Genomic DNA, 26761 nt, shown 5'->3' with positions numbered 1-26761 from the left:
TCAGGGTCTTGGCTGGGCAGGGACAGAACCCACTCACCTCTGTGTTTGGCAGTGTCGGTGCCACGGGACGGGTTGTTCTTCCTCAGCCCCTCCATCACGTCCTGGATCCGCCAGATCTCCTTCTGGATCTGCCGGTTGAGCATCTCGTTCTGGACGGGGAGGAAAGGCAGCGGTCAGAGCAGGACACGAGGGCTGAAGGAACTGGGGGGGCTTCCACCTCCCCCCAGGGGGACCCCAGGGATGGCAGGGGGACCCACTCACCTGGATGTCCAGGTTCAGCTGCTCCCACAGGTCGTCGTGCAGGGTGGACACCTCGCTCTCCAGGCTCTCGTACTCGGCGGTGCTGTTTGCCAAGGCCTGGGGGGGAAGGTGGGTCAGGGGGGTCCTTGGCAGGTTCCTCCCCTGGTTGGAAGCAGCTTTGGACCACCCGGGAAAGCAGGAGGAGGCTGCACCCAACACAGCCTCCCGAGCTGGGGAGGGGGTGGCAGAAGAGGGGACAAGCTCTGAGGTGCCCGTGGGAGCACCCGGTGCCAACAGGCAGGGACAGGGACAGGGACAGTGGCTGGATGGCACCTCCACGGCTAATTTGCTTCGTGCCCCGTGAGGGATTTTGGCTCCTCTGGCCCCCAGCCAGGTAAGGGGAATTCCCTTTTTGTTTTCTTTCTGGGAAGGGAGAGAAGGGACACAGTGGGAGGTGTGAAGGTCCCCAAGAGGAGGGAGGGGTCCGTTACCGTGCTGGCCTGAGACAGCTCCACACGGATGTTGATGAGCTGGTTCTGGAGCGACTCCTTCTTGTGCAGCAGCTTCTCTGGGTAGGCAGGTTGGCTCCCAAACATCTCCAGCTCCTGGTGTGTCCCCATCAGGGCACTCTCCAGGCTCTCCTGGATGGAATGGGAGGGAGACAGAGCTGTGAGAGCCTGGCCGGTGCAGGAGCTCTGATCCCCCTCCTGAACAGGGCACTAACACCCAGGGAATCCTGGGGCTGTGCATGGCCAGAGCACCTCCCTCACCTCAGAAAGATCCCCACTGAGTTGCCCCCAAGGGAGCAGGACATTTGCCCAGGGAAGCTGTGGCTGCCCCATCCTTGGAAGTGTCCAAGGCCAGGCTGGACGGGGCTTGGAGCAACCTGGGCTAGTGGAAGGTGTCCCTGCCCGTGCCAGGGGCTTGGAACAATGTGATCCTTAAGGCCCCTTCCAGCCCAAACCATTCTGTGCTGACAGGTCACTGCCTCACCAGGCAGGGGCTGCCTGGGCAGGGCCATCCCCTGTCCCCAGAGGGCCACTCGAGCTGCCACCACGCACCTTCTCAGCTCGGAGCTGCTGCACCAGCCTCTCCTGCTCCCGCAGCACCTTGTTCTGCTCACAGAGCTTCCCCAGCAGCTTCTGTGCCAGGAGGGAAAGAGAGAGGGGGGAGAGGATGAGGAGGGTGAGGGTCCAGCACGGTCTCCCGGCTGGGAGAGGCAGGATGCAGGCATGACACGGCCCATTGGGTTGGGTTGGTGGGATGTGTGGCCTTGGGGAGGGTTTCCAGCCTCCTGCTCTCATTGCAGGGACTTCATGACCAGCCAGGGTGGGACAGGACAAACTGGGAGATGAAGGATTTGTTCCCTGGGGAGCACAGACCAAACTGGGGGCAGCTCCCAGCTGTGGGAGCACAGGGCACAGCTCTCTCTGGGGGGACAGCAGGACTGCTGGGGGGGGACAGGGGGGCCACACAGGACAGACATTTGCTCTTACATCAGTGTCTTGCTCGCTTATCTTGTAGGGATGCAGAGTGTCCCTGTAGGCCTCCGGGAAGGGCGTCACCTGCAAGCAGAGCATGGGGTGAGCCCAGCCCTGGGATCCCAGGAAGGGGAGGCAGCTCCCAGCCCCTCTCTCCCATCCCTGCGAGTGGGGAAAGAGAGGGAAGAGCCGAGTCCTGGAGGTGGTGGGTGCTCCCCATCCATCGGGAGGCACTGGGATGTCAGTGCTGGACATGGATGAAGTCACAACAACCTCCCTGCCCATCAGCTGGTGAGCCACTGGAATTATCCAGACACAGCCTCTCCACAGGAGCCAAGGACTGAGCTAAAGAGATGCCTCGTGAATCATTAACTGCCACCATTCCAGAGGCAGGGAAACAAAGGCAGCGAGATTGAGCTGTAATTCCACTTAGCAGAGTGGAAACACCTATAAATCAGCAGCTGCAGCAGGGCCTGTTTACCACCACCCAGCTTCTCCGTGAGTCACTTTCCTTTCCTGGAAATCTAAATTACTAATGGGACCTCAGCAATTAAATGCCTCCAAGATCTGGAGATGAAAGGCAGAAGATAGGAAGAAGGGGATCATTATTGCTAGAAAGCAAGATGCTACTTTAGAGCCATTTAAACTACGGGATAATGCAAAGGGACCTGAATCTGGGAAGTGCCGGCGGGGCTGGAGGCAGAGCCTGGTGGATTGGGAAGCTGCTGCCTCCGGGCAGGGAGCCCAGCCAGCAAGAGCATCCCAGGGGCTCCGATTTCACCCTCCAGCACATCCCTGCTCACAGCAGATGGAAACAGGCGCCTTTTTTGTTGGAAAATCCCAGTGATCTCCGGGCTGCTGGCACAGCCAGAAGGTGCCCTGGGCAGCACGGCGGGGCCCCGAGACCCCCTGCCCGGGGTGGGTGGCACGGTGAGCTCAAGTGATGGGACCTGCCTGTGCTGGGAGCTGCAACCCAACACCAGCAGGAACATCCCGGTGCTGGGAACAGAAGGAGCCAGAGCCTCCAGGGGTAAAAGGCTGTTTCCTCTCCCTCTTGCAGGAGTTATTGCGTTGGTTTAAGAGCCTCGGGCTGGATTCCTGTCTGCAATCATCCCACACCTCCTCCTTGCCTCATGAGATGGCAAAACAAGGATGAGCCAAGCCCCGAGCGCAGCCCCAACGAGGATGAGAGTCCGGCACCGCCACGGCCCCGCCTCGAGCTCTCGCCCGGCGCGAGGATTTGCCGGGTTTTAATGGCTCATGGATGGATTAGCAAAGCCTGGGATGGACTAGCAGGCCCCCGAGGGGGGTGATGCGCCGCGTGGATGCCGGGTCTGCATGACTGGCGATGGTGGGAGGTGACCCCGGATGGCGCGGGGGGCACGGCCGGACCCGCGGCTGGGCACAAGCCACGCGGGGCCCGGCGGCCCGAGCCTTACTTGCATGTAGAGCTGGGCCCTAGGGGAGGAGGTCTCCACCATCCTGTTGACCATACTGATCAGGGTCTCGCTCTCGCTCATCTGCGGCACACAGGGAAGGAAAGGGCACAGGTCAGCGGAGACGCGCCCGCGCGCCGCCCGAGCCGCCGGCATCGCTCCGGGGGCCCTCGGGACGTGAAGTGCCACCTCCTGAGATGTCCCAGCGGCTGGAGACACGTGGGGACGGCCCCCCCCCGGGGCTGCTGCCGCTCCGTTGGGTGCACCCAGGGCTGGCTGAGCGCCCTGAACGCTCTGGGGAAAGCACAGATAAAACCGGAGCCGGCTCGGAGCTGCAAACGGCACAGGCAGACATGGGCTCGGACAGAGACGCCACGGCGGCAGCACAGCGGGTCCCAGCACACAGACGGACACACAGACCCTGCTCTCACGCTGGCTGGTGGCTCCGTGCCCAGCTGGGGCCGTGATGGCATCGGGGAGGTGACTAACAGTCGGGCATGGGGACAGTGGCGTCCCCTTGTCCAGCCCAGCAGAGCCTCCAGCAGGGTGGAACTGGGAGGTGGCACATTGAGGTCGTGCTGCCAGGCACGGATGTGATGGGTTTGGCATCCCTGTGCCCCTCCCAAGCTGTAGCCAAGCCCTCCAGGGGGGCAGGACAGACTCCAGCCAGGGGTTGCAGGGGTGCACAGCCGGCGGTGACCACGGCTCCCTCAGAACCGGGTGATGGGGCCACTCAGGTCACCAGCACCAGAGTTCTACCACTGCCTCTGCCCACAGAAGTGCTGCAGGAGCCCACAGCCCTGAGCAGACCATGCCAGGGGAGCCCCTCATGTCCAGAACCCCCGAGATCCAAGGGGTGACAGCACTTTGAGCACAAAGCAGGGACTGAACCCTGACTGGGGGCAGCCGAGGGAGCCGTGCCTGCAGCTGGATGAGCAAGGAGAGAGAAAATAAAGCAGCAAGATGTTTGAAAAGAGACACTTGACAGCGTCACTCCCAATTAGTCTCTCCACAGGTCGGCGGGAGAGGAGGAGGAGGAGAGGCAGAGCCTCTTCAGGGAGTGGTTTAAAGAGCCGGGGAGAGGCAGCGATGCTGCCGGTGGCTGCGAAACAGCCCAGAGAGCTTTTATTGCAGCAAGTGCTCCTGCCTGGCCCTGGCCCTGCTCCAAGGCAGACACAGATCGTGGCGATTGCTGCACCGGTGGAGATTTGCAGACTAATGAGATTGTCTCTGGAGCAGCTCCCTCAGTGCCAGCCTGGGCTGCAGCACTGCCCAGCAGCTCCTGTCCCCAGCTCTGACTGCAGCCCCTGCCTGGACACATTCCTGGGGGTGTCTCCCAGCTGTATTCCCTCCCCATGCTCCTGGGATGAAGTCAGTTCACCGTTTTGCTCCAAAAACCCAAGTGCTTTGGTGTCAGACCCGGTGGGCCCCTCACGCCCACCTGCATCAAACTTTTCACCTCCGAGGAGGAACGGGGCCACCACATCACCAAAACCACAGTCCCCAGGGGTCACCTGGCCACCCCCTGCACGGGGGACACCAGCCCTGGGACCCCACACCCTCCAGCACAGCCACGCTGGCACCGTGCATGTGTCCAGCACTGACCAGGGGGGGTTTCAGAGCCACTGCACCCCCTGGACCCCAGGGCAGCTCCCCGAGACCCCAGGAATGCAGGAAGCTGCCCTGGCTCCCCCCCACGCCCCCCATCTCCAGCACACCACACAGAGGCACTGTCAGGGGGGACTTTCTGCCAAGCAATGAGCGACCCTACGGATGGGGAGGATGGAAGAAGCAAACCAAAGACCAACTCGTGCTGCTGGAATGCCAAGAAGGGTGAGGATGGATGGATGGATGGATGGACGAGATGCTGCGCCGGGAGGGAAGGGGAGAGCCGCTGGGGACGGGGAGGGCACGAGGGGACTAAAGCAGCAGGTGAGGTGGGGCTGGCAGCCAGCTCTGCCTACCTGCTGGTCCAAATACTCTAGGTTTCTTTGCAACTGAAGGTCTAAAAGTTCATCCTACCAGGAGCCAGCAGGCACGCGGCAAGAAACGAACGGCAAAACATATAAAAGAAGAAGCAAAAGCAGTTAGGTGAGGGCTATGGAAAGGCCTCCTGGCTGGGAAATGAGGCACCTCCGGGGCACAGAGCCAGGAACGCCGCCCTGGCCGTGCCCTGCGGACCCCGGTCACCCTGCGGCTACGAGGATGGATGGCAGCATGGGTGGCTTATGGTAGCTCAGGCTTCTCCCTCCTCCGATGGTCCTGCCCCGTGGTTTTGGGGTCGTGCTCTGCGGGGGGACCTCTCGGTGCCACCCCACCAGCTCCGGCCCCTCCGAGAGGAAACAATGCAGGGAAACGCAGCAGCTGTCGCCAGAAGGGAGGAAGCAGAGGGGGACAGGCAGGGGGTGCACCAGCCTCAGGCAGGGACCACCCTGGGGAAGACAGGGGTCCAAGGGTGTCCCACTGCTGCAGAGTGGGGGCCAGGGGCCCTTCCATAAGGATTTCCTTTGGGAATGGCCAGGAGGGACCAGTAAAAGGACCTGCAGTCCCAACCTGGCCCAGAGCAGCCCAGCTGTGACCCACAAAGCTGCCCCTGGAGTGCAGTGATTCCTCCTTGACCATCTGAGTGGGGACCCCCCAAACTGCCCCCCGTCCTCCCTGGGCCAGCAGCGCACGTACCATTTTGTCGTGGATGGTGGGGGATGCTGGGAAGTGGTACGGATACACTCCGGGGGGGACAGGCCGCCTGTCACCCAGGTAGTCGTACTGTGAAGAGAGGAGACCCCACCCCAAAATCAGAGACACGTGAGAGGCGTGTGAGAGCCAGAAAGCACAGGACAGGACAGACCCCGGCCCCCAGCAGGGTCAGGCCTGGCTTTGGCACAGGGACACCAGCACTCCCTGCTTGGGAGCACATCACCCGTGGTGGCCCTGAGCACCCCACCCCATTCATCCATCCATTCCTCTGGAACAACCACAGCCAGGGCAGCTCTGCAGGATCACCAGAGGGGTCCCCAAAGCCACCAGCTGCTGCAAGGTGGCCCTTTGAGGCCAGGCTGTGCACGCAGAGGGGACATGCCGTGCCGCAGCCCCCCTGCCCTGCCCTGCCCGGCGAGAGTCCCCCTCCATCCCAGCACATCCCGGCGGGCGGGCCCTCACCTTGGGCGAGCTGATGGACCGCCTCATCATGAAGGGAGTGGGGTCGGCGTAGATCTCGTCACCGCGGGGCGGGAGCCGCTCGAAGCGGGCGCTGGGCGAGCGCACGGGCGAGTACACCCGCGGCCGGCTGTAGGAGCCCTGGCTGGGCGAGCGCGGCACCGAGCGGGACCGCGGCTGCAGCGACATCCTCCGCAGGGAGCCCGAGGCCGCGTCCACCTCGTCCAGGTAGGGCGGTTGCCTCCCCGGGGCCGGCAGCCACAGCGGCACGTCCTGCCGGCCGAACCCGGCCGGGTCCTTCCAGTCCCGCAGCTGGAAGGTGCCCCCGTTGCGGAAGGAGTGGCGCTTGTCCTCCAGCGCCCAGGGCGGGCTCACCCGGTCGAAGGCGGGCATGGAGCAGATGCTGTCGGGGCGCACGCCCGCGGGGTAGTACTGGTACTCCTCGGGGTACTGCGGCGAGTAGGGGGAATAGTAGTCGGGCACCCGGCGAGGCACAGGGTAAAACCTGGTGGGGCTGGAGCGGGGAAGAGGGTTGTGAGAGCCAGGCTGGAGGGCAGGCAGTGCCCAGGGTCCAGGGGGAAAGGACAGACTTGGAGCAGGCAGCTCCAACACTAGTGTCTGGAAAGCTGGCTGGTTGGCAGCCCTCCTCCCAGGGACTCCAAGGTGCCCACCCCTCCTGGCATCCCTCTTCCAGGGATCCCATGGTGGCCTTCCCTCCTGGCATTCCTCTTCCAGAGATCCTGTGGTGGCCTCCTCTCCTTGTATCCCTCCTCCCAGGGAGGCCTCTGCTCCTGGAATCCCTCCTCCCGGGGACCCCCAAAAATCCACCTCCCCCAAATCCACCCTGCTCAACTCTTTGGGGCGTCCCCCACGCAGCTCAGAGCCGACACACGGAGAGAAAGGAGAGCCAGAAAGGAGATCTTCTGACCCCAGCAGGGCAGGAAGCGGGCGGGAAGGGGAAGAACATTCCCAGAGCACCACCCGAAGGACAAGCCTGGCAGAAGGGAGCGGGGTCTCACCTGCGCAGCTCCTCGGGGGGCACGTTCCCCCGGCGGGAGTTCACCCACTGCTGCAGCTGCGTCATGGAGCTCTTGCGCTGGGCCACCTTGTCGGGGTTGGGGCGGGGGGCGGCGGCCCGGCGGGGGTCCCTGCTCTCGCCGTCGGGCGGGGGGAAGGCGGTGCTGCCGGGCCGGCTGGGGGACGGGTACGGCCACCCGTTGGGCTGCGGCGGCCGCTCGGCGCTGCCCGGCCCCCGCAGCGCCTCGGGGTAGGGGCTGCCGGGCTCCGAGGGCCCCTCCTGCCCGCCCACGCCGTTGGCCTTGGCCAGCGGCTCCTTCTTGCCCTCCGCCCGCTCCGGCTTCCTCTCCATCTTCTCGGAGCCGCGGCCATCGCCCTCCCCGCGGGTCTTGGCGTCGGGGTCGGCTTTGGGGTGCTCGCGGTGGGCGCTGTTGCAGTGCAGGTGGTGGTGGTGTTTGCTGGGCGGGATGTTCTCCGAGTCCGGCTTCTCGTGCCTGGGGGATGCCAAGATGGGAGAGAGAGGTCAACTTCCCTCTGTGACGCTCCCGGGGTGGCCACAACGTCCTGACCCTCCCTTGGCCTCGGGGGGCCGGCGCCGACCCAGCTCCCTTCTCCAGAGGGTCCCTCGTGATCCCAAAAGTCCCCGGCCGTGACGTACCCCCCCATCCCCGGGAGAGCAGGGCAGAGGGATGGCACAGGGAGCTGGTGGGTGCTGACCTCTGGGTCGGGGGGATCTGCACCCGGGCGGCCTCGCCCATGGCTTGGATCCAGGATTCCTGTTCCTCCGTGTTCTCGGCGCTGAAGAAGTAGGTGCGGATGCCGGCGTGCTCGGCCTGGGGAGACACGGACTGCCCGTTACTCGCCGGCATCTCCTCCACCCAGCACACCGTCACCTGCAGGGGGGCACACAAGTGGGAGAGAGAGAGAGACAGGAGGGTGAGAGCTCCACTTCCACCCCGGCACGAGGTCCTGCCAGCGCAGGAGAAGCCAGGAGTGGTCCTTCCCCGCTGCAGGAGCCTCCCAGCCGCATGCACCCTCCCACCGAGCAGGAGGAAGGCTCTGCAGGGTCATGATCCCTGGGGTCATGATCCCCCTGGGGTCACTCCCAGAGGTGTTCAGCAGCCCTGCCCAGAGCCCCCCAGCAGAGGAGCAGCACCCCAGTACAGAGGTTGCTGCACCCCAAGTGGGTCCCCGTGGGGCACAGGGGGGCCGGGGAAGGGTTTATGTCCCAGCGAGAGCAGCAGCAGTGTTGGAGCATCATCCATGCAGGGTGAGGGGGAAGGTGGTTTCTTGGCCCGGAAAATATTTTTTGGGGGGGGCAAAAGGTTTGCTTTTGCTGCAAGATGTTGGTGCCCGTTCTCCACCCAGAATGTGCTGGAAGGCACGTGGTTATTTAGGGCCTTTTTGAAGCTTCCACCTTCCCCCTCTCTGGAAAGGGATGGGAACATGCAAGGAGGAAGAAAAGGAGGGAAGCAGGAGGGTTTTTCCCCTGAAAGACTTTCAGGGCTCAATCTCTTAAAATAAAAAAATTAAAAAAAAAAAATTGGTGTTTTTTATTGATTGATTAAAATCCTCCCTTGGGTTTCCATCCTCCCCAGAACATGGGCACTGTGCCCAGCTGGGGGTCACCTCCTGAGCCCCCCATGCACTCCTGCCTCTGCAAGCTCTGCAGCCAGAGGAAAAGATGCAATCAAAGGGATTCACCCTCTGGATTAGTGGGAGTGGGAGGGGCGGAGCATGCGGGCGAGCCTGGGGGTCCCTCACCCTCTGCATGCACCAGAAACACAAGAAGGTACTACCTAGGTGGTGGCTGGGTGCTGGTGTGGTGGGTGGCACGAAGAGACCCCTCCTGTCCGGGGATCCTCAGAGGGAGGAGGAGGAAACACAGACACGGGGTCAGCGGGGCAGGAACAAACCTCCCCCGGCCCTTGGGACCCTCTCTACCCTTCTCTGGACAAAACCATCCTCCCAAAGCCTGGGGAACACCAGCACGGAGCTCAGCAAAGCTCAGCTCATGGGCAGCAGCTTTGCAAGGCTTTTCCCCACCGGTGTCACAGAGACATTTCATAGAATCACGGGATGTTTGAGGTTGGAAAAGCCCTCCAGGACCATCAAGTCCAACCTGTGCCCAGTCCTCACCTTGTCCCCCAACCCAGGGCACTGAGTGCCACGTCCAGTCCTTCCTTGGACACCTCCAGGGGTGGGGACTCCACCACCTCCCTGGGCAGCCCTTTCCAATGCCTGACAGCCCTTTCCAGAAAGAAATTTTTCCCTAATATCCAACCTGACCCTCCCCTGGCACAGCTGGAGGCCGTTCCCTCTCCTCCTGTCCCTTGTTCCCTGGGAGCAGAGCCTGACCCCTCCCCAGCTCCCCCCTCCTGTCAGGGGGTTGCAGAGCCAGAAGGTCCCCCCTGAGCCTCCTTTTCTCCAGGCTGAGCCCTCCCAGCTGCAGGTTTAAGGGTGGAAGCTACAAAAATCCATCCCTTAGGCTGGAAACGCTCCTCAGCAGTGCCCTGCAGGGACCCAGCACCGGCTCTGGGCATGGGAAAGGTGCAGGTTGAGTTTTTGCACAAGGGCATTGGCCCATCAACAAGTGGGTGCCAACGTGACCCACGACCATGGGCAGCATGAGCAGCTGTGCTGGTGAAGGTGCCTCGTGATGCCAAAGGTGCCCAGTGATGCCCACAAGTGCCAGGGAAGCTCAGACCCTGCTCTGATGCCAGGAATGGATGTGGGGGAGCAGCAGCCACCCTCACCTCTCCCTGCTCTGCTCTCCACTCCAGCCCCACGGCAGTAACTCATCAGGGGCTCCTCCCTTCCAGTTACACTTCCCAGGCAAACAGCTCAGCAGAGCCAGAGTTGGGGACACCTCCATGCCTGGCTCTGGGAATGCTGCCAGGAAGCGCCGCGGCAGCCGGTGGGACAGGCTGGTGGGAGCAGTGATGGAGAGGGGAAACTGGGACGGGGAGAGGGGTAGGAGCATCCAGCAAGGCCCTGCACCCAGCTCTGCCCTGGGCTGGGGGGCAGCAGCAGGGGTTGGTGACCTTGGGGATGCTGCTCAGCCCACGTGTGCCTCAGTTTCCCCGGCAGAAGGCAGATCCACACGGCGTATCCACAGGGGATCCCGGGATATGCAGTCAGCCCTCACCCCAGCTTGCTCCAAGCCCCGTCACCGAGAAAGCCAGAAGAGCAGCAGGGACCCTGCCAGCATCACCACCACCCCAGTGCCCCCCAGTGCCCTGTCCCCTCCCAGCCCCTGACCTTGAACGTGTGCTTCCTGCTGATGTTGTCCGAGGGCTGCACGGCCGCCACGCGGAAGCTGAGGAGGGGGATGCTGCCCAGGATGTTCTCCTCCTTCTCATCTAGGGGGGGAACGCTGGGGTTACACAGACACAGAGGAGTTGGGAGCTCCGGCTGCCCTCCCAGCAGAGACACGCCCCCAATCCCACTGCTCCTTCCCAGGGGGGCACACAGGGAGCCCACCTGTGGGAATGCACTGCCCGCCTGTTGCTCCCGCAGCTCTGCCTGGCTCACAAACAGCCTCCTCAATTATTGATGCCCGCCCAGGGCTGAGCCCAGGAGCTGCCAGGGAGGCAGGGAAGGCTCTGCATCAACCCCTCAGGTCCCCAGCACAGCAAACACCCCTACAGCAAGGTGCTGGGACCCCCAGACCCCTTCACCCACCCCCGGCACACCCTCCTTTGAGCTTGGAAAGAGCCTGGGATCGCACGGAGGCACCCGGCTGGTGGGAACCGGGTCACGATGGGGGGGGGGGCACAAGCTTTTGGGGGGGGGGGCATTGGGACTGGTGCCCATGGTTGTACCTTTGTAGTAGAAGAGGCACCGATCCACCAGCACAAACCAGCGCTTGTTCCACTGCTTCACCCCCGAGCTGGCCTGCGAGAGAGGGGCCGTGAGAGGGATGGCTGTGCCCAGGGGGGTGCTGCAGGGCTGGCAAGGGGGGTGACAACCCCGGGGGGAGGCAAAGCACCCAGCACGTGGGTTGTACCTGCTTGTAGAGCCACCCACTCTTGGTGACGGCGGCGTTGGGGTTCCTCTTCATGGAGTTGGAGCGCTTCCCGAAGGCGATGCCCTTGCGGGAGGAGCGCGGGGCCTGCAGGGGGGCAGAGGAGCCGCTCAGGGGGGGTCCCTGGCGCCCCGTCCCTGCTCCTCCCTGCCGTGCCCCGCGGTGCCGGGCACCCACCCGGCCTCCGGGGCGCTCCGGGGGTCCCTCCGACACCATGGCGTGGCCGGGGGGCTCGCTGGGCACGGTGGGCGGCCGCTTGCTGCCCGCTTTGCTGGACATGTCCGAGGTGGGCCTGCAGCACAGGGGAGCCAGGTCAGCATGTCTGTGTCCCTCCACCCCGCAGGAGCTGTCCCCCACCACTCCCAGCCCACCCTCCCACCATATCCCCCCATCACCAGCCACTCCCAGGCCCTGAAAGCAGGAGAGTTGGGAGCCAACTTACTTGTGCAAGTCGAGTCTGGAGCTGTCCTCGGGGACCTGTCCCGTCACTGGGTGCAGGAAGGTGTTCCGCCTTTCATTGTGGCTGTGGAACGGGAGGGGGGTGGTTGTTAAGAGCCCCCCACAGAGACCCATCCTGCTAACCCCGCACTTTGGATCACTTTGGATCTCTCGTGGAATCACGGAATCATGGGATCACGAAGGTTGGAAAGCTCTCTAAGGTCACTGAGTCTCCAGCCATCAGCCCAGCACCGCTGTGTTCACCACTAAACCGTGTCCCCAAGTGCCACATCCAGGTGGGCCACCCTGGAAGTGAAGCCAGACCCCCATCTGGCTCCCCCCTCCTGTCAGGGAGTTGCAGAGAGCGAGAAGGTCCCCCCTGAGCCCCCTTTTCTCCAGGCTGAGCCCCCCCAGCCCTCTCAGCTGCTCCTGGTGCTCCAGACCCTTCCCCAGCTCTGTTCCTTTCTCTGGGAAGGGAAATCTCTCACACAGAGATTTCACTGGCATTTCCCAAAAAGTGCTCAGCTCACTGGGGGCCAAAACAAGAGCTGTGGTGGCCAAGCCCTCCTTCCTTCTGCTGCCACGTTTCAGGTGTCACCACTGACCCCACTCAGAAGTCACTGCAGCAGCAGCAGCAGCAATGGCCCATCCAGGGCTGTGCCTGCAGCGACATCCCCAATGTCACACCCTCCCCCTGCTGCTTTTAGAGCCATTTGCCAAAACACTGCAAGGTTTAGAGCAGGGTCACCTGGCCATGGAGGGCTGTGCACCCCCCAGACCCCAAACACCAGCCCAGGGCCCCCAGCACAAGCTGTTGCTGGTTTGGTGGTGCTGGGTACAGCTAAAGGTGGCTGTGCTGAGCTCCCTGGTAGTGCCAGGAGCAGAGAGACTGGGCTCCTGCCAGGCTCAGCTGGCACCTTGTGCCATGTCCCTGCCCCTGTCCCACGCAGCTGATGTTGTTGGGCACCCCCAGCACTTCACTGCTTCACCTGGGGAACCCCCTCCCACGCTGCTTCCCAGGAGGAAAGGACAAGGTTTACCCACAGGTTCAGGGTTCCATCCCAGGAAGTTTGCACTGGACCCCATCCCCGTGACCTCCCTCCTTCCCAAAGCTGCCAGGCACCGGGACATGGGTGCCCCCCCCCCCAGCAGCCCAGCGTGACACCAAACTCCTGCATGTCAGCAAAACAGGGGAAGTTTGAGCAAGAAAACGCAGCTGCCAAGACCATCCCATCCCGAGCTTCACCCCAACCTGGGCTGCTGCCAGGCCCTGAAGGCATTAACCACTTCCTACCCAAAAAAGCACTGCTGAGCTGCTCCCCCTTGCAGGTCCCACCCTCTGCCCTGCCATGGGTCTGATCCCCTCTGCCAGTGCTCCCCACGCTCGGGGGCATCTTAAAAACCCGGAGAGTGTGTGTGCACCCTGCAACGAGGGGGGGGTCACTCCTCAGAACCCCCCAGCACCTGTTTTGTCTGTGCCACGACCGACCCGAGTTATCCTGCCCAGCCCACGCTCCAGCAGCAGCTGAGGGGGTTCTACCACCAGGGCTGGAGCTGCTCCCAGACCCTTTTTTCCCCAGCACTGACTTCAGAGGGGTTCAAAGCACAGCTACTGGGGCAGGTCTCAGGCCCCCCCATGGTGCTGACACATGGGGAGGAGGCAAATGCCAAGTGAGCAGCACCCCGAAAGCACCAGATGTGGGAAGTGGGTGCTGCCAGGACCCACCAATGTGCCAGAACCCCACTCAGGGGGTCCCCACCTCCCTGCCCACGACCCTGCACCGCAGCAGGTCTCTGTCCCCGCAGGCTGGACTCTCCCTGCTCCGCCGCCAAGCTCAGGACATGCACCCTTTGCAGCCCCACGGCTCCTCCCGGTGCCTCCCCCCGTCCCAGGTCTGCCCCCACCCCCCGACAAGGCAATACCCCCGAAACAGCCGAAGAACCTCCTGAAACCAGCGCCCGGCAGCAGCTCCCTGGGCTGACCCCGCTCCAGAAACTCGCGGGTTCCCATCGCCTCCCAAGCACTGCAATGCAGCAGCCACTGCCCGGGCTGAGGGTCCCTCGCCGCCGCCCGCCCGCGGCTCCCCCCGGGTCCCCCCCAGCCCTCCCGGGGCTCCTACCTCACCCGCCGGTCCGCCCGGAACTTCAGCATCGTGCCAGGGGCCCTCCCAGCTCAGCGCCAGCTCCGGGCTCCCGGCATGGCCACGGCGGGCACGGACAGCGCCGGGTGCCACCACGGTGCCACCAAGGTGCCACCACGCTGCGGGGCGATGGCACCTGCCGGGGGGGGCAGCCCGGGGCGGGCAGGGGGATGCAGGCGGCAGGAGAAGGCTCTGCTTGTCCTCTCTCTCCCTCTCTCTCTCTCTCTCTCCCAGTCGTCCCAGTACCCCGCGCCCCGTGCCCGGTGGCATTGGCGTTTCCCGGCGGCAGCGGAGCTCCGGTGGCTCCGGTGGCTCCGGGGCTGGGCAGCCCCGGTGTGCGGCAGCCGGCGGGCAGGCGACAGCGGGGACAAACAGCTCCCGCTCGCGTCCCCGCGCAGAGGAGAAGCGAAGGGCAGCGCGGCACCGCCGCCTCCCCCAGCACCGGTGCGGGGCCGGGGAGCCGCCGGCGGCAGGAGAAGGGCCAGAGGGGCAGGTCGAGGGGCTGTGGGGGGCTGAGAGGGCTGGCAGGGGGGCTATGGGGTCCCCCCACCCCGGTCAGGGCAGCGGAGCACGGGGGCTGCTGCCTGGGAAGGGGGGGTGTCAGGGCGGGGGAGCAGCCGCGCTGAGATGAGCTCTGTCGCTGCCCTGGATTCACCGGCTGCATCCCTCCCCCCCGCTTCTGTCCCCAAATCATCCCCCCCACCCCTTCCCCCGCGGCTGTTCCTTCCCCAGGTCACGCCGAGAGAAAATCCCAGGAAGCAGGACGGGCTCGAGCACCGACCACCCCAGCAGTGGGGGCACAGACCCTGTGAGGCATCAGCCCCCCCAAATTCCGGGGAGACCTCACAGCCCAGCAGGTTCAGAGCAGGGAGGAGCAGGATTCGGGGTGACCCACACCCCGCCTGGCCTTTGGAAAGTGAATCCAAATCCATCAGGGCTGGTATAATCCTTAGGAGGAGGAGGGAGGGAGGGAGGGAGGGAGGCAGCGCTGGCATTTCAAAGAAACCTCCAAAGAAGGAAGTGGAGCACGGGACAGCGCCTGGGCTCCATCCTGCTCCCCCAGCACCCCGGGCACTGCCCACCCGGCCATCCCATCATCCACCTGCTCCTCCCAAAAAACAGTGCCTTGAATTCCACCCCCTTGGGGTGAGCTCAGCACCAGTGCCCACCTCAGGGATGCCCCTGCTGCCCCTCAACTGGCACCAGTGGTCCCAGCCAGGAGGGTGTCAGGGAGCAACCAGGGACAGGAAACACGTCCCCACCATGTGCCAACACTGTGGCATCACTACTCCCAAACCAACTCAATCCACCTTTTTAGGGCACCTCGGGTGTGGAGATGCCCCGTGGTGCCATCGCTGCTCTCCCTGCTGGCACAGGGAGAGACACTTCCACAGAGGAACCACCACCACAACGCCCAGGGGCAGCACCAGCCTTGTGCCAGCAACCCCAGCACTGGCAAAACCCCCAGCACTGGTTGTCCCCATGTCCCTCCTTCCCCATGCCCCCACATCCCCATCACAGCGACTCACCCGCTCCTCCATCACCACCTCCTGCCAGTGCCAAGGATCCGGGGTCAAGGTCCTCCAACGGCCCCGGGGACGTGCCAGCTCCCCAGTGTGACAAAAGCCAATGCTCACCTGGTGGCATGGCCAACGTGGTGGAAAGGGACCTGCCAGGTGAGGTGTGGCCCCTTTTGGGGATGGCAGTGGCAGGGGACAGTGTGGCAGGAGCAGGGAAGGAGCCACAGGACCCACCTCTGGCTGCACTGGAGGCTCTGTGCCCCCCAGTGTTGGGGTTTCCCCTCTGTCAGCCCTGTTCAGTGTCCCGGGGGTCTGTGCCAGGGTTGGGACCCTTTAAGCCGGGTCCAGCCCCGTTTTCCAGCCCGGAGCAGGCGCTGTGCTCCCGGCACCAGCTGGGCTGTGTCACAGTCATTGGTGCCGGGGGAGGGCAGGGTCAGACCCGTGGCCGATGGACTGGACATGCTTCAGGGCTCCAAACAGCAGCTCAGGGGTGGAGGCTCCCCCAGACCTCCCAGGAGAGCTGAGGGGGAGAAGAGTCCATGCTCTTCCTCAGCGAAACATCAAAGGAAACCCCTCTGAACCTCCTCTTGCTTTTCCTCTGGAGCAGGACAAGGGAATAAATGCAACAAATGGGGAACAAAACTTTCCCTCAACGCTGCTGTTCTTCCCCTTCTCCAAAGCTGGAGCTCGCTGGGAGCAGAGGGACAAACCCCCTGGCTGCCCCCACCCTCCCACAGCCCATCGAGGTCACTGCTTTCCTGCTCTTCAAACCCCAGACTTGCCCTGGGCAGGTGGATGAGGAGGGAAGTGGCCCCTCAACACGCCCCACCTTGAGGCAAAGCCCTGCAGGTGATGCCAGTTGTGCTCCTGCTGCATTCCCAGCTGGCACGACAGGACCCCTCCTTGTGGAGAAGGTGGGATGCACCTGGGAAAAGCTGCTGGTCCCCTCCAAGACAGACAGCAAGCCTGGCTCAGCTGGCTGGAGGCAGCCCAGCAGCCCCCAGACCCCCCGTGTGCAGCCCACCTCAGCTAATGGGAACCATTCCCACTCCTGGGCCCTTCCCAGGGCTTCTCTCCTGGCTGTTATCCAGCAGTGGGAAGAGGGGAGGTGCAGGCTCACCCCTGGGGCCTGCTGAGCCCTAAACCCAGAGCAGGGCAGGGGGGCTGTGGGGACCCTGACCGGCCCTGCCAGGGTGCGATGCTGGAGCCGTGGAGCTCTGCTGGAGCCTCGCCCGGGCCAACACCATCCCTCCAGCTCCCAGGCTGGCCCTGTGCCTCCAGGATCCAAGCCCTGCGTCCTCCCACGCCCCAGCCCCGATTCCAGCTCTGGCAGAAGCCTCAGCGCTTCCCTCACAGCCCCTGGCTCGGGGGGGTCAGGGATGGGGGGGTCCCCACAGCAGCTGCTGGGATCTGCCACGCCAGGGGCAGGGGCAGGCAGGGAGCCAACCCCCCGAAGTGATAATGAAAACTTGTTATCCAAAGGTTTTGCTCCTGTTTCCAGTATCCAGGCAGCTCCCAAGGAAGGGGCTTGTGTGGCCACCAGCCAAACACGCCCTGTGCATTGGCCTCCCTCCTCTGTTTTTCTAGCCCTTTCTTCACCTCTCCCTCTCCTCCCGAGCCACATCCCTCTCCTCCAACTGCAGCCCTTGAAAATCCTTCTCTCCCAGTTAACTGCAGTGCTCAGCACCCATGGGAAGGGACTCCAGGTCACCCTGTCCCCCACAGCCCCTGTGAGGGCCTGGCAGGGAGAATCCACCCTTGGATGAGCAAGTGCAAACTGCCAAATCCCAAACTGCAAGAGGAGCCCGGGGTGGGAACAGACAGATTATAATGCACTAATAAAGGGGACCCACCACAGCCCAGGTCCACCCCACTCAGCACAGGGGTGCAGGGGCTCGAGGCGCAATAGGGATAAAAAAAAATTAATGAAATGAAGTTTGGCAGGTGGAGGGCAGGTGCCAGCAGTTGGGCTGCTCCAGAGTCTCCACGTGGGGCCATCCCAGCTCTGGGCTGCTGGACTTGTGAGAGCAGCCCCAAAATCCAGGGTGCCAAAAGAGTCCCAAGAGAGAGGGTGCCAGTCCAAGCCCCCCGTCCCCACTGCCACCTCACCCCTCTGGCAGACTGCGCCCATCAGCTGCCACCACAGTGCCCTGGCAGGGACCACCCTGGCTCAATGCTGGCAAGAGCCTTCCCAGAGCCAAAACAAGGGATGTGGTGGCCAAGCCCCCCCTTCCTTCTGCTGCCACATCCCAGGTGTCACCACTGACCCCACTCAGAAGTCGCTGCAGCAGCAGCAGCAATGGCCCAGCCAGGGCTGTGCCTGCAGCAATGTCCCCAGTGTCACATCCTTGCTGCTTTTAGAGCCATTTGCCAAAGCATCTTGACCCTCCAGACCCCAAACACCAGCCCAGGACCCCCCAGACCCCAAACACCAGCCCAGGACCCCCAGACCCCAAACGCCAGCCCAGGACCCCCCACTCCTACAAGCACACCCTGGCCTTCAGCTCGCCATCATCCCTCCGAGCTCCCACGGGAACTCGGGAGGGGAGGAGGAAAAGCCTGAGCTGGATCCTCTGGGAAGCAGCAGGGCTGTTGTGCCGGGCTTGCCAAGCCGGGCAAAGTCCTCGGGAAGGGCGGGTGGAGGCTCCCGGGCACCCGCAGCCCATGAGCAACGTCACCACCATCACCCAGGGCCCTCCCGGCCAGGCAGGGTGCACGGGGAGGGAGAGAGGGAGAAGCACCTGGTGCGGGATGGCCGGGAGCAGGGATGGCCGGGAGCAGGGATGGCCGGGAGCAGGGATGGCCGGGGATTTCCAGAGAACAAAGCGGCTGCTGGCAGCCAGCGTGGCCGGCGGCGGGGAGGGCGAGTCCCCCGCTCCTGCGCCAGCTGGGGTCGGGGAAAAGCACAAAAAGCACAAAAAGCACCGGGAGTTTGTGTTTTATCTCCCTGGAAACCCCGGCTCCATCCCAGGCACGGCCCACGGGGGCGGCCGGCCAGAACACGGAGAGTTGGAGCAGGCGCGGCAGCATCTCAGATCCATGGGGTGACATTCGGGAGGGTGACAGCCCCCTGAGGGGGTGGCCCAGGACATGGAGCAGAGCAGGTGACAGTCCAGACCCTGGCAGCACTGAGTGTGTGGCACTGCTTTAACCAAGCCACTCCATTGTCCCTTCCTGGGGGCAGAGTCCCAGCCCGCTCTGCCCGGGATCACCAGGCTCCCAGAGCCACCTTTCCCACTCATACAACCCCTGAGCCGCCACCTGGACCCGCACCTGGAGGCTTTAAACTCTCCCTAAGCTCTTTAAGAAACCACTTCCAGCGGCAGGAATACCTGTCCTGAGCAATCCCTGGCACGAGGCATCAAACCAGCCCGGTCCCAACCCCTCCCCGGCCAGGTCGGGTCAGGAGCGGGGATTACGGAGCAGCAGCACTGGGAAAATCCTGCTGGGACAAATCCCCAGCACCTGCGTGACCCATCGTACACACGGATAATCACACCCACAGCCCGACGTGCCCTCCCTGGCGTGCTCAGCTGTGCCAGTCACGGCCCTGGCCGCCCTCGGGGCACCGGCTGCTCCTGGCCACAGACAATGGCCCACGTGTGCCACGGCTGGGCTCTGTGTGCCAGGGCTGTCTGTGAGCCCTGGCCGGGCTGTCTGTGCCATGACAGCCGCGGTGACACTGCACACACGGGTGCACACACACACACACACACACACACACACACTCACCGGTGCCACCGCGTGTCCCCTCTGCCCACGCCGCCTGCCAAGCCGGTGTCTCTCCCGCAGCCGGCCGGGGTAGATGATTTTCCTTCCCAGCCCATGGAGACCGTCATTGGTATCAATCATTAACAGCCCCGGCAGCTGCCGGTGGCCTTAACCCCCTCGGCTCCGTGCGGCGCGGGAGGAGCGCCGGGAGACGTCCTGTGCTCCCCCTGACAGCGCCTTTACGGCGCCGTGACACGGCAGGTCACTGCAGGACAACGGGCTGGGGATGGGAAGGGGCTTCCAAGGGGCTCCCCACGGGCCTGCAGCCGCTCCTGCAGTGTCCTGTCTCCACGCACTCCCATCCCGTTCCCTCGGCAGCAGGAGCCCTGGGAGCAGCCCTGTGTGTTCCTGTGCATCCCAAGGGCCGTATCCTGCCTCTGCATCCCGGTGGGAGCTGCAGAAGACACCGCTCTCCCCACCCTGAGGGACAGCCAGCAGTGTTCATCCCGAGGGGCTGAGGAGGGGGCAGAGGGCAGGGGCTGCTCCCCCCGGCTGCCCACGGAGGCAGGAGGCACATCCACCCCTCGGTGGGGCAGCATCTCAGCTCGAGGGTCTCCCTCTCTCCTTTCGCTCAGCTTTTCAAAGGAACATCAATGGCTGTAACTTTATCCGGGCGTGTTTACAACCCAGCTGCAGCTCTTGGCTCCCTCGGCCGCGCCGGGGGCCAGCTCGGCTCCCGCTCAGCCGGCACACGGAGCCGCTGGCCCCCGCTGCCGGGGGTCTCCCGCACGCTGCGGTACCCGCAGCACTGTCCCGATCACCACATCCCCATGGAGACGGGGCACAGGCACCCGGCACTGCAGGAGGAGCACGGAGGCAGTTCCCGTGTCTGGGAAGCGGGTGGACAGATGTCCCCGTCGCCCCCCCGCCGCTGGCTGCGTTACCCAACCTGCCAAGGGGTTGAATGATTAACCTCCGGCTGCGCCATCGCCGGGAGCTGGTGCAGCCCTGCTCTGTCCCTGCTCTGTCCCCGCTCTGTCCCCGCACAGCCCCGGGGTGCAGTGGCACCTGGGGACCAAGCCCTTATCCCCACTGTCCCCAAGCCCAGATGATGTCACCAGCCCCCAGGACCACCCCAAGCCAGGTCCCACCAGCTCGGCCAGCCACCAGATCTCCTTACAAACACAGAGAGAGTCTCAATCCTCATCCCTGTCCCGGCTCCCATGGGTCTGGAGTACTCACAGCACCGGCGCCACAGCCCAGCTCCAGCTTCCCGACACGGACACTCAGGGAATTTCGCCTTCTCCAGCCCCAGCTGCAGCGCCGGGGGCGTCCGGGCTGGAATGATCACAAATAGCCTTGGACAAACATCTGCACGGCACCACCCCGTGTGGCTGGAGCGCGGAGGGAGGGCGGCTGCAGGATGGTTTCAATCACGATAAAACCCCATCAAACGGCTGAAAACCCACAGAGGGGATCGAGCTGCAGGCACGGCAGCTGATAAGACCCCCCGGCCATGGGGTTCAGCTCCCCGTGTCCATGATGTGCCGTGCACAGGGCACAGCTTTTGGAATTCCTGTTCCCCACACCCGTGTGGGACACGAAGCCATGAGCTCCTTGTTCCCTGAACTGGGAGCGCTCAGAGGGCGCAGGGCCCAGAACAGGGGGATAAAATCAAGCATCTCCCTGCTCCCAGCAGTGAGTCCCAGGGCTCTGCAATGCCAGGCATTGCCATTCCCACTCTATCCCACCAGGACCGGGTGTGGGGTGATCCCCATCCTGGGCTCCATCAGCCACGTCACGTTGTGCCACTCCCTGTGGAGTCTATTGATTGTTTTTGTCTAAACTCCCAATTTTCCACTGGCATCTCAGACAGATTAAAACTAAAGTCACAAGAGTGGCACCTCAGGGTTATGAGGGCACAACCTGGGAACAGACCCTGCCACCCCCCGTGTCCCTGCTGCCACCATGGAATCCCGCTTCCCAGCGGTGTTTGGGATCGGAGAGGCTCTGGATCAGGAGGTTGGGCAGCCCTGGCTCTGCCCCAGCCCAGGAGCTGTGCCACTGCCAGCCCTCCAAATGATTCATCCCAGGGCTCTGTGCCCCGACCTCCTGCAGTCAAGTCCCGGCGCATCCGGCACATTCCTGGCATAGCCGGCACGGAGCCCCACACCTGCTGGAGCCGGGGCTCTGCAAAGAGCCTCACGGATCCCAGGCACACTCCCACGGCCCCGATGGCCCAGCACAGCCACCTGTGCCCACGGGGATGGAGGGGCAGGAGCAGCAGCTCTGCTCTCCCGCCGTGGCAGAGCCGGCCCAGCCGCAGGTTGTCACCGCGGGCAGCCTGTCACCCCCCCCAGCAGCACAAGGAGTGTCCCAGTTGCCTTCCCGGTGCAATGCCACACATCCCTTGCGTCGGCCTGGGTGTGATGTCGGTGGATGGGGAAACTCTCCATTTTTAGATCTGATCCTGTACCTCTGCAGGGCTCGGAACAGTTTGTAACCGGCTGTGACGCAACGGGCACGGCCGGGGTTGTGCAAGTGCTTTGCACCAAACAGCTCCCAAGGACGGGCGAGTGTTGGATCTGGGCAGCTCCACGCTGCCCACGGCCCTCCGACCCCACATCCACCTGCAGCGTGTCCCACGGCCCCGGGAGCAGCCTGTGGTCACGGTGTGGGTGCCAGAGAATGTGTGGAGCAGCCAAAAGTGCTCCCGAGTGCCCACAGCAGGTCCCAGGAGCCGAGCCTGGCACCCCTGGATGCCTCCAGCTCCTCCTGCTCCAGCACCTGCAGCCCCCAGCCCCAGAGTCACCCGGGCATGTGCCCATCCCACCAGCCTCCATGTACCAACACAGTGGGAACAGGAGTCCCACGAAGCAGGAGGTTTGCTCCCAAGCAAACAGACAAAGCAAACATGCACAGGCCCCCTCAGACCCCAGGATTGGGCTCAGGAACTGCTGCCTTTGCCAAGCTTTCCTCTGGCTCTGGCAGTGGTGCCATCCCAGTGTGGAGCATCCCAGGGGGAACCACAGCAGTTCCCTTGCTGCCCTCAGATGTGACAGCCCCGATTTGCTGTCACCTCCAGCCCACCACACCCTGGTGTGGCAGGACCGTGCCTGGGACGGCCGGGAACAGCTTCCTGGTGAATCACTGCTCCTTCCCAGCTTCCCACCCGCGTCCTCATTAGCGCAGGGAGCCGAGAGCAGCCCCGGGGAGCAGCTGCAGGGGCGACGCGAGGAATGTGCTGAGGGAAACCAGAGGGAGCTCAGAACCCCTCACAGCCACCCAACCGGAGCCTCGGAGTCTCCCGGGGTGGCTCAGAGCCAGCGTGGGGACAGGACACACCCCCTGTGTCACCCAACAGCCCCGGCCATGTCCCTTGTCCCCCTCCCACAGCCACCCCCGGGCGGGTTCAGCAGCTCTGCAGAACGAGATCAACCCCTGAACGAAGTTTAGTCACCGTGGGATGTTTCCAATTGGAAATCAGGACAGTTCCAGGCTGAACGTGCGCCAGCCTTCCACTTCCCAGAAATCCCATTTGCAAACAGCCTGTTGCCAGTTCCCCCTTCCTTCTCCCCCAGCATCATGTAAATAAATGTGGTCCCAGCCCTCCCTGTGCCCTGAAGGAGCTGCAGCCCTCGGGATCTGCCGTGCCCGGGGAGGGAAGCTGGAAGGACAGGATCCCTAAGCCAGGCTGGCGCTGGAGCTGGGCCAGTCCCAGCCTGGGGAGAGCTCCTGGTGATGCCTTTGCCAGCCTGGATGAGCCCCTTGGGATGGTCACAGGATCCCCCCAAGGACACTCACAGGCAGTCACAGGACCAAGGAGCTGCAGGAGAGGACCAAGCACAGTGGCTGCCCCCCACAAGGAACTGGTTTGCTCAGCACTGGGAAGAGCCAGAGGCTTGTCCCGAGTTTCCAGAGGGCACAGATGGGACGATACCTGTGAGGCAGTCAGGTGCTGGAGAGGTGGGAGATCACTCCTGCTGTTCTGTGGGCTTGAATCTGGCAGGATGCTCCACGTGTGTGGAGACCAGTGTCCCCAGCCCAGTGTGACCCAGAAGTCACTGGGAATCAAGGGAATGAACAAGGGAACATGATCACAAACCTCAGCTCCTTAGGAAACCGACAACTGGGAAAAGCCATCCATACACTCGACTTGCCCTGGTGCCTTTTCCCTCCCCCCTTTTCCTGTCCCAGCAGGATGGAGCAATCCCCTCATGGGGACAACAGAGGTGACACCCCAGCTCTGTGCTACGCTGGGCACCTCCAGAAGCTGCTGAAGGTCCCTCCTTGTCACCAAATAATTTGTGGCCCTGTGGCACTGGGATGGAGCAAAGGGTACAGTGCTGGGAGGAGGGAGCCCAGCTCCTCACCCAGCATCGACGGAGCAGTAAGGGAGGGGACAACAGGATGGTGCCAGGACCAGGCTCAGCTTCAAACCCACCACTCTGCCAGCACTGGAGAGCAGTGGGAAGCTCATTCCCACCTCCTGGGCATCCCTGTGGATGCCTGGGAGCAATGGGATGGAAACCACAGAGGAGGGTCACTTCAAAAGGGCCTTTCTAAAATGTCCCCTTAAATGGAACAGAGCAGGTGACACAGCTGTGCCTCTCCCCTGAGAGGTGATTTCGAGCAGCACTTCCAGGAGATCACAGCTGGAATCTGCAAGAGATTCCCAGCCAGCTCACTAAGGACAGGGACAGCAGCTCCCATATGTTTCAGAGCCAGCCCCTGGCACAGGGCACAGGGAGAACCCCCCAGCCATGGCCCACAGGGTGGGCAGGATCCTTCCTGCATCCCAGCTGGAAGCACAGCTCAGTGCAGGCACTGCCTGTGCCCCACTCCCGGCCATGCCAGCCTTACTGTGCTGCCACACCTTCCCTTTGGCTCCTGCTGGGAGAGCACAGCCGGCCTTTCCCGCGTGCCATGGCCGTGCCCGGTGTGCCGTGCCACCTGCCCAGGGGAATGGTGGAAGGGCCTCTCCCGTGCTGACATCCGGGGCCATGTTCCCTCCCCACGAGCCCTCCCCGCGGCGAGCGGCTCCCGAACCAAACCCTCGGCCGCCCCGGCACGGCACAAACCTCTCCAGCACCTCCAGCCCTTGGAGTCTCCGTCCATCCCTCCAATCCCCTCCTCAATCCCACCACCACGGGCCAGGGGCTGCGAGGACGGAGCAGCCACAGCTGGCCCAGCCTACCTGCTGCCCATGGGGAGGGCGGTGGGTCGGTGCCAAGGCTGGAGCCCCCGGCACTGGCGGGGAAGGAAGGGGGAGAAGCGTCACTCGCCTCCGGGATCCGCCTCGTCCGAGCGCGGCAGGAACAGCCCGGCTGATAAACGAGGGCTGAAACCTGAACCTGTAGGTTGGCTCCTTCCTATATAAACACACACACACCCCCGTGTGTGCGCTGCCTCTCACGCCACTCCCGCTGCTCCCGGCCACGCCAGGTGCTGCCAGCGCTCCGGCGGCACCGGCAATGCTGCCCGAGCCCCCCACTGCCCGGCCCGGTCCCCACTGGGCTGGCAGCGGCTCAGGGTGAAGCCCGACGCTGGTTTGGGTTGTGCTCCAGGTGCATTTTAACTTCCCAGTTCAAATAACACCTCAGGCAGTGGGAGCAGGCTTTGGGAAAGGGGGGAGGGAGCCACCGGCGGGCACCGGATGGGCACCACCTTCCTGGCGATATGGGAACAAACCGGCAATGTGGGAAAAGCAAATAGTGCAGTTTTTAACCTTGTAAAACGGGCGGGAAGGGCTCGGCACCTCCTGGGATCAGGTGACTTGGTCACCTGTGGTCATGGGAAACTTCCCCCTCACCCGGCAGTGATGGGAAGTGAGGGCACCCAGGGCGGTGGGAGCCCGTTGCCATCCCGGTGGGACCCTCTGCCCGCCAGGGACTCGCTGGCTGAGAGCCAGGCTGTGGCCACACTGTGCCACCCCAGGACTTCCTCGTGCCACCGCGGGACTTCCTGGTGTGGAAGGGCTTCCCGTGCTTCCTCCAGCGGGTCAAAACACCCCGAAAGACAAACCCCTGCCCTGTTTGTCCCAGTTCTCTGGGCTCAGCCCAGAACCGGGGTGGCCACATACCAGGAGCAAGGCTGGGCTCTGCTGCTGTGGCCATGTGGTGTGTCCTGCTCAGGGACACAGGGACAGTCCCAGGCATCGCAAAGGGGAGTCCCAAAACTGCTTCCCTGGCTGGGGATGAAGCTGCTCCGTGGTAGGGAGAGGATCCCCAGTGGGCACGTCCGCGGGGTCCTCTCCATCCTGCGGCCACGTCTCTGCACTGGGGAGCTCGGGGTGGAGAAGGGGCAGCTCGTGTTCCCGGTGCTCCCGGGGCTGGATGCGGCCAAGGAGTCTCCATGTGGGGTGCAGGGAGCCCTGCAGTGCTCGGAGCCAGCTCCCAGCTCCCCGCCCCGGTTGCACAAGCGGCCCTGGGGCGCACAAACAATCCCAGCCTGTTTACGAGCAGCAGCATCGCCCCAGCCACCTGCCTGCCGAGCTCCCGGCCCTGCCTGATCACGGGGAGGCACAGCAGGAGCTCCTGGGGCACCCCCTGCCATCCATTGCCCCCTGGGCAGGGCCACCAGCTGCCCCCAGAGCCTCTACAGACACGCCACAGCAGCACAGGGCATGGGGACCCTTCCCATGGGGCACCTGCACGGTGGGTCCAGCCCCTGCAGCACCCTGACCCCCAGCATACCACAAGGGTAATTTGGAAGAGCAAATTTGCCTTTGGAGAGGCTGGATTGACTGGGGATGAGGGGGTGAGGCAGCCTTGGGCAGGGATTTCCTCCCCAGGGCCACCCCGAGGGACTTTGGCCCCCCGGGACAGCACCCACTGTGTGCCCTGTGAGCACTGGGCAGTGCTTGGGCACCAACAGTCTCCCTCTCCAGCTCCTCTGGTCACACCAACACGGCCCCACAGCAACCAAAATCATCTTCTTCCAGCAACACACAAGTCCCTGGGAACAGAGTAGAGACCACTGACGTGGTCCAGGCACAGAGTGAGATTTTGGGGGTCGGGGTTGAAGCTGAGACTCCTCCTCGGGTGTTTTGAATCCACCTCTTCTACTTAAGCACCTAGATGAGCCCACAGCCACCAAGTTGGCCTAAAAATGGATTTTTCTCCGCTTTGTTTAGCTCACAGAGAAGAAGGGACAGGGCCAAACCTCACAGGCTGTTCCCAGCCCTGGTTCCTGCACCATCAGAGCAAGGGAAGGTGCCTCCTTTGGGAGCTCGGAGGCTGCAGGAGGGGCTGCTCTGTTGCTTCCACCCTCACACACTGAGGTTTTGGGGAGCCACAGAGAGACCCTCCAGCCCTGAGCAGGGGGTTCAGCCCCCCCAGCATGTCCCTGCTGCCCAGGGGGCCCCAGCACTGGGACATGGAGCATCTCCCCCCAAACAACCCCCGTCTGAACCCAAGGTCCTGCTTATCTGCAGCACAAGCATGTCTGGTGATAAGCTCAGGGATAAGATAAGGCCCCAGGCAGCCTCGCTGGTACCACAAACCCTTCCTCCAGCCCTGCACCCCAAGGCTGAGGGGTGCAGCACACCCCAAACGCCCCCCCCAGCACCCTCCCCCCACAACCTCTCACCTTG

General features: G+C 63.6%; 1 protein-coding gene across 18 annotated transcripts in view; it reads right to left on the bottom strand.

The window, feature by feature from the left end:
• The window catches only part of PLEKHA6 (pleckstrin homology domain containing A6), a 42698-nt gene that overhangs the window by 6839 nt on the left and 9098 nt on the right, over window positions 1-26761 (bottom strand). For 3 of the 18 annotated variants that reach the window (XM_027659760.1, XM_027659764.1, XM_027659770.1), the window contains exons 1-17: window positions 19189-19280; window positions 11800-11880; window positions 11535-11649; window positions 11340-11444; window positions 11155-11227; window positions 10592-10692; window positions 8048-8223; window positions 7333-7824; window positions 6317-6827; window positions 5837-5923; window positions 5122-5175; window positions 3161-3241; window positions 1737-1805; window positions 1302-1382; window positions 732-881; window positions 262-357; window positions 38-149 (exon numbers count right to left, since the gene is read on the bottom strand). In XM_027659760.1, the coding sequence (XP_027515561.1) occupies window positions 38-149; window positions 262-357; window positions 732-881; window positions 1302-1382; window positions 1737-1805; window positions 3161-3241; window positions 5122-5175; window positions 5837-5923; window positions 6317-6827; window positions 7333-7824; window positions 8048-8223; window positions 10592-10692; window positions 11155-11227; window positions 11340-11444; window positions 11535-11636 (2290 nt within the window). In that variant the 5' untranslated portion in view covers window positions 11637-11649; window positions 11800-11880; window positions 19189-19280. Of the gene's footprint in view, window positions 1-37; window positions 150-261; window positions 358-731; window positions 882-1301; window positions 1383-1736; window positions 1806-3160; window positions 3242-5121; window positions 5176-5836; window positions 5924-6316; window positions 6828-7332; window positions 7825-8047; window positions 8224-9129; window positions 9573-10591; window positions 10693-11154; window positions 11228-11339; window positions 11650-11799; window positions 12204-19188; window positions 19282-20409; window positions 20442-24364; window positions 24507-26761 lie in introns of those variants that run through there. The other 15 variants (XM_027659766.1, XM_027659768.1, XM_027659769.1 and 12 more) reach the window with 13 other exon arrangements.

The sequence above is a fragment of the Corapipo altera genome, unplaced genomic scaffold (genome assembly GCF_003945725.1).
Source record: "Corapipo altera isolate COAL_440 unplaced genomic scaffold, ASM394572v1 77b, whole genome shotgun sequence".
NCBI lineage: Eukaryota > Metazoa > Chordata > Aves > Passeriformes > Pipridae > Corapipo > Corapipo altera.
Note: the sequence above shows the minus strand (reverse complement) of the source record. Positions and strands in the feature narration are given on the sequence as shown.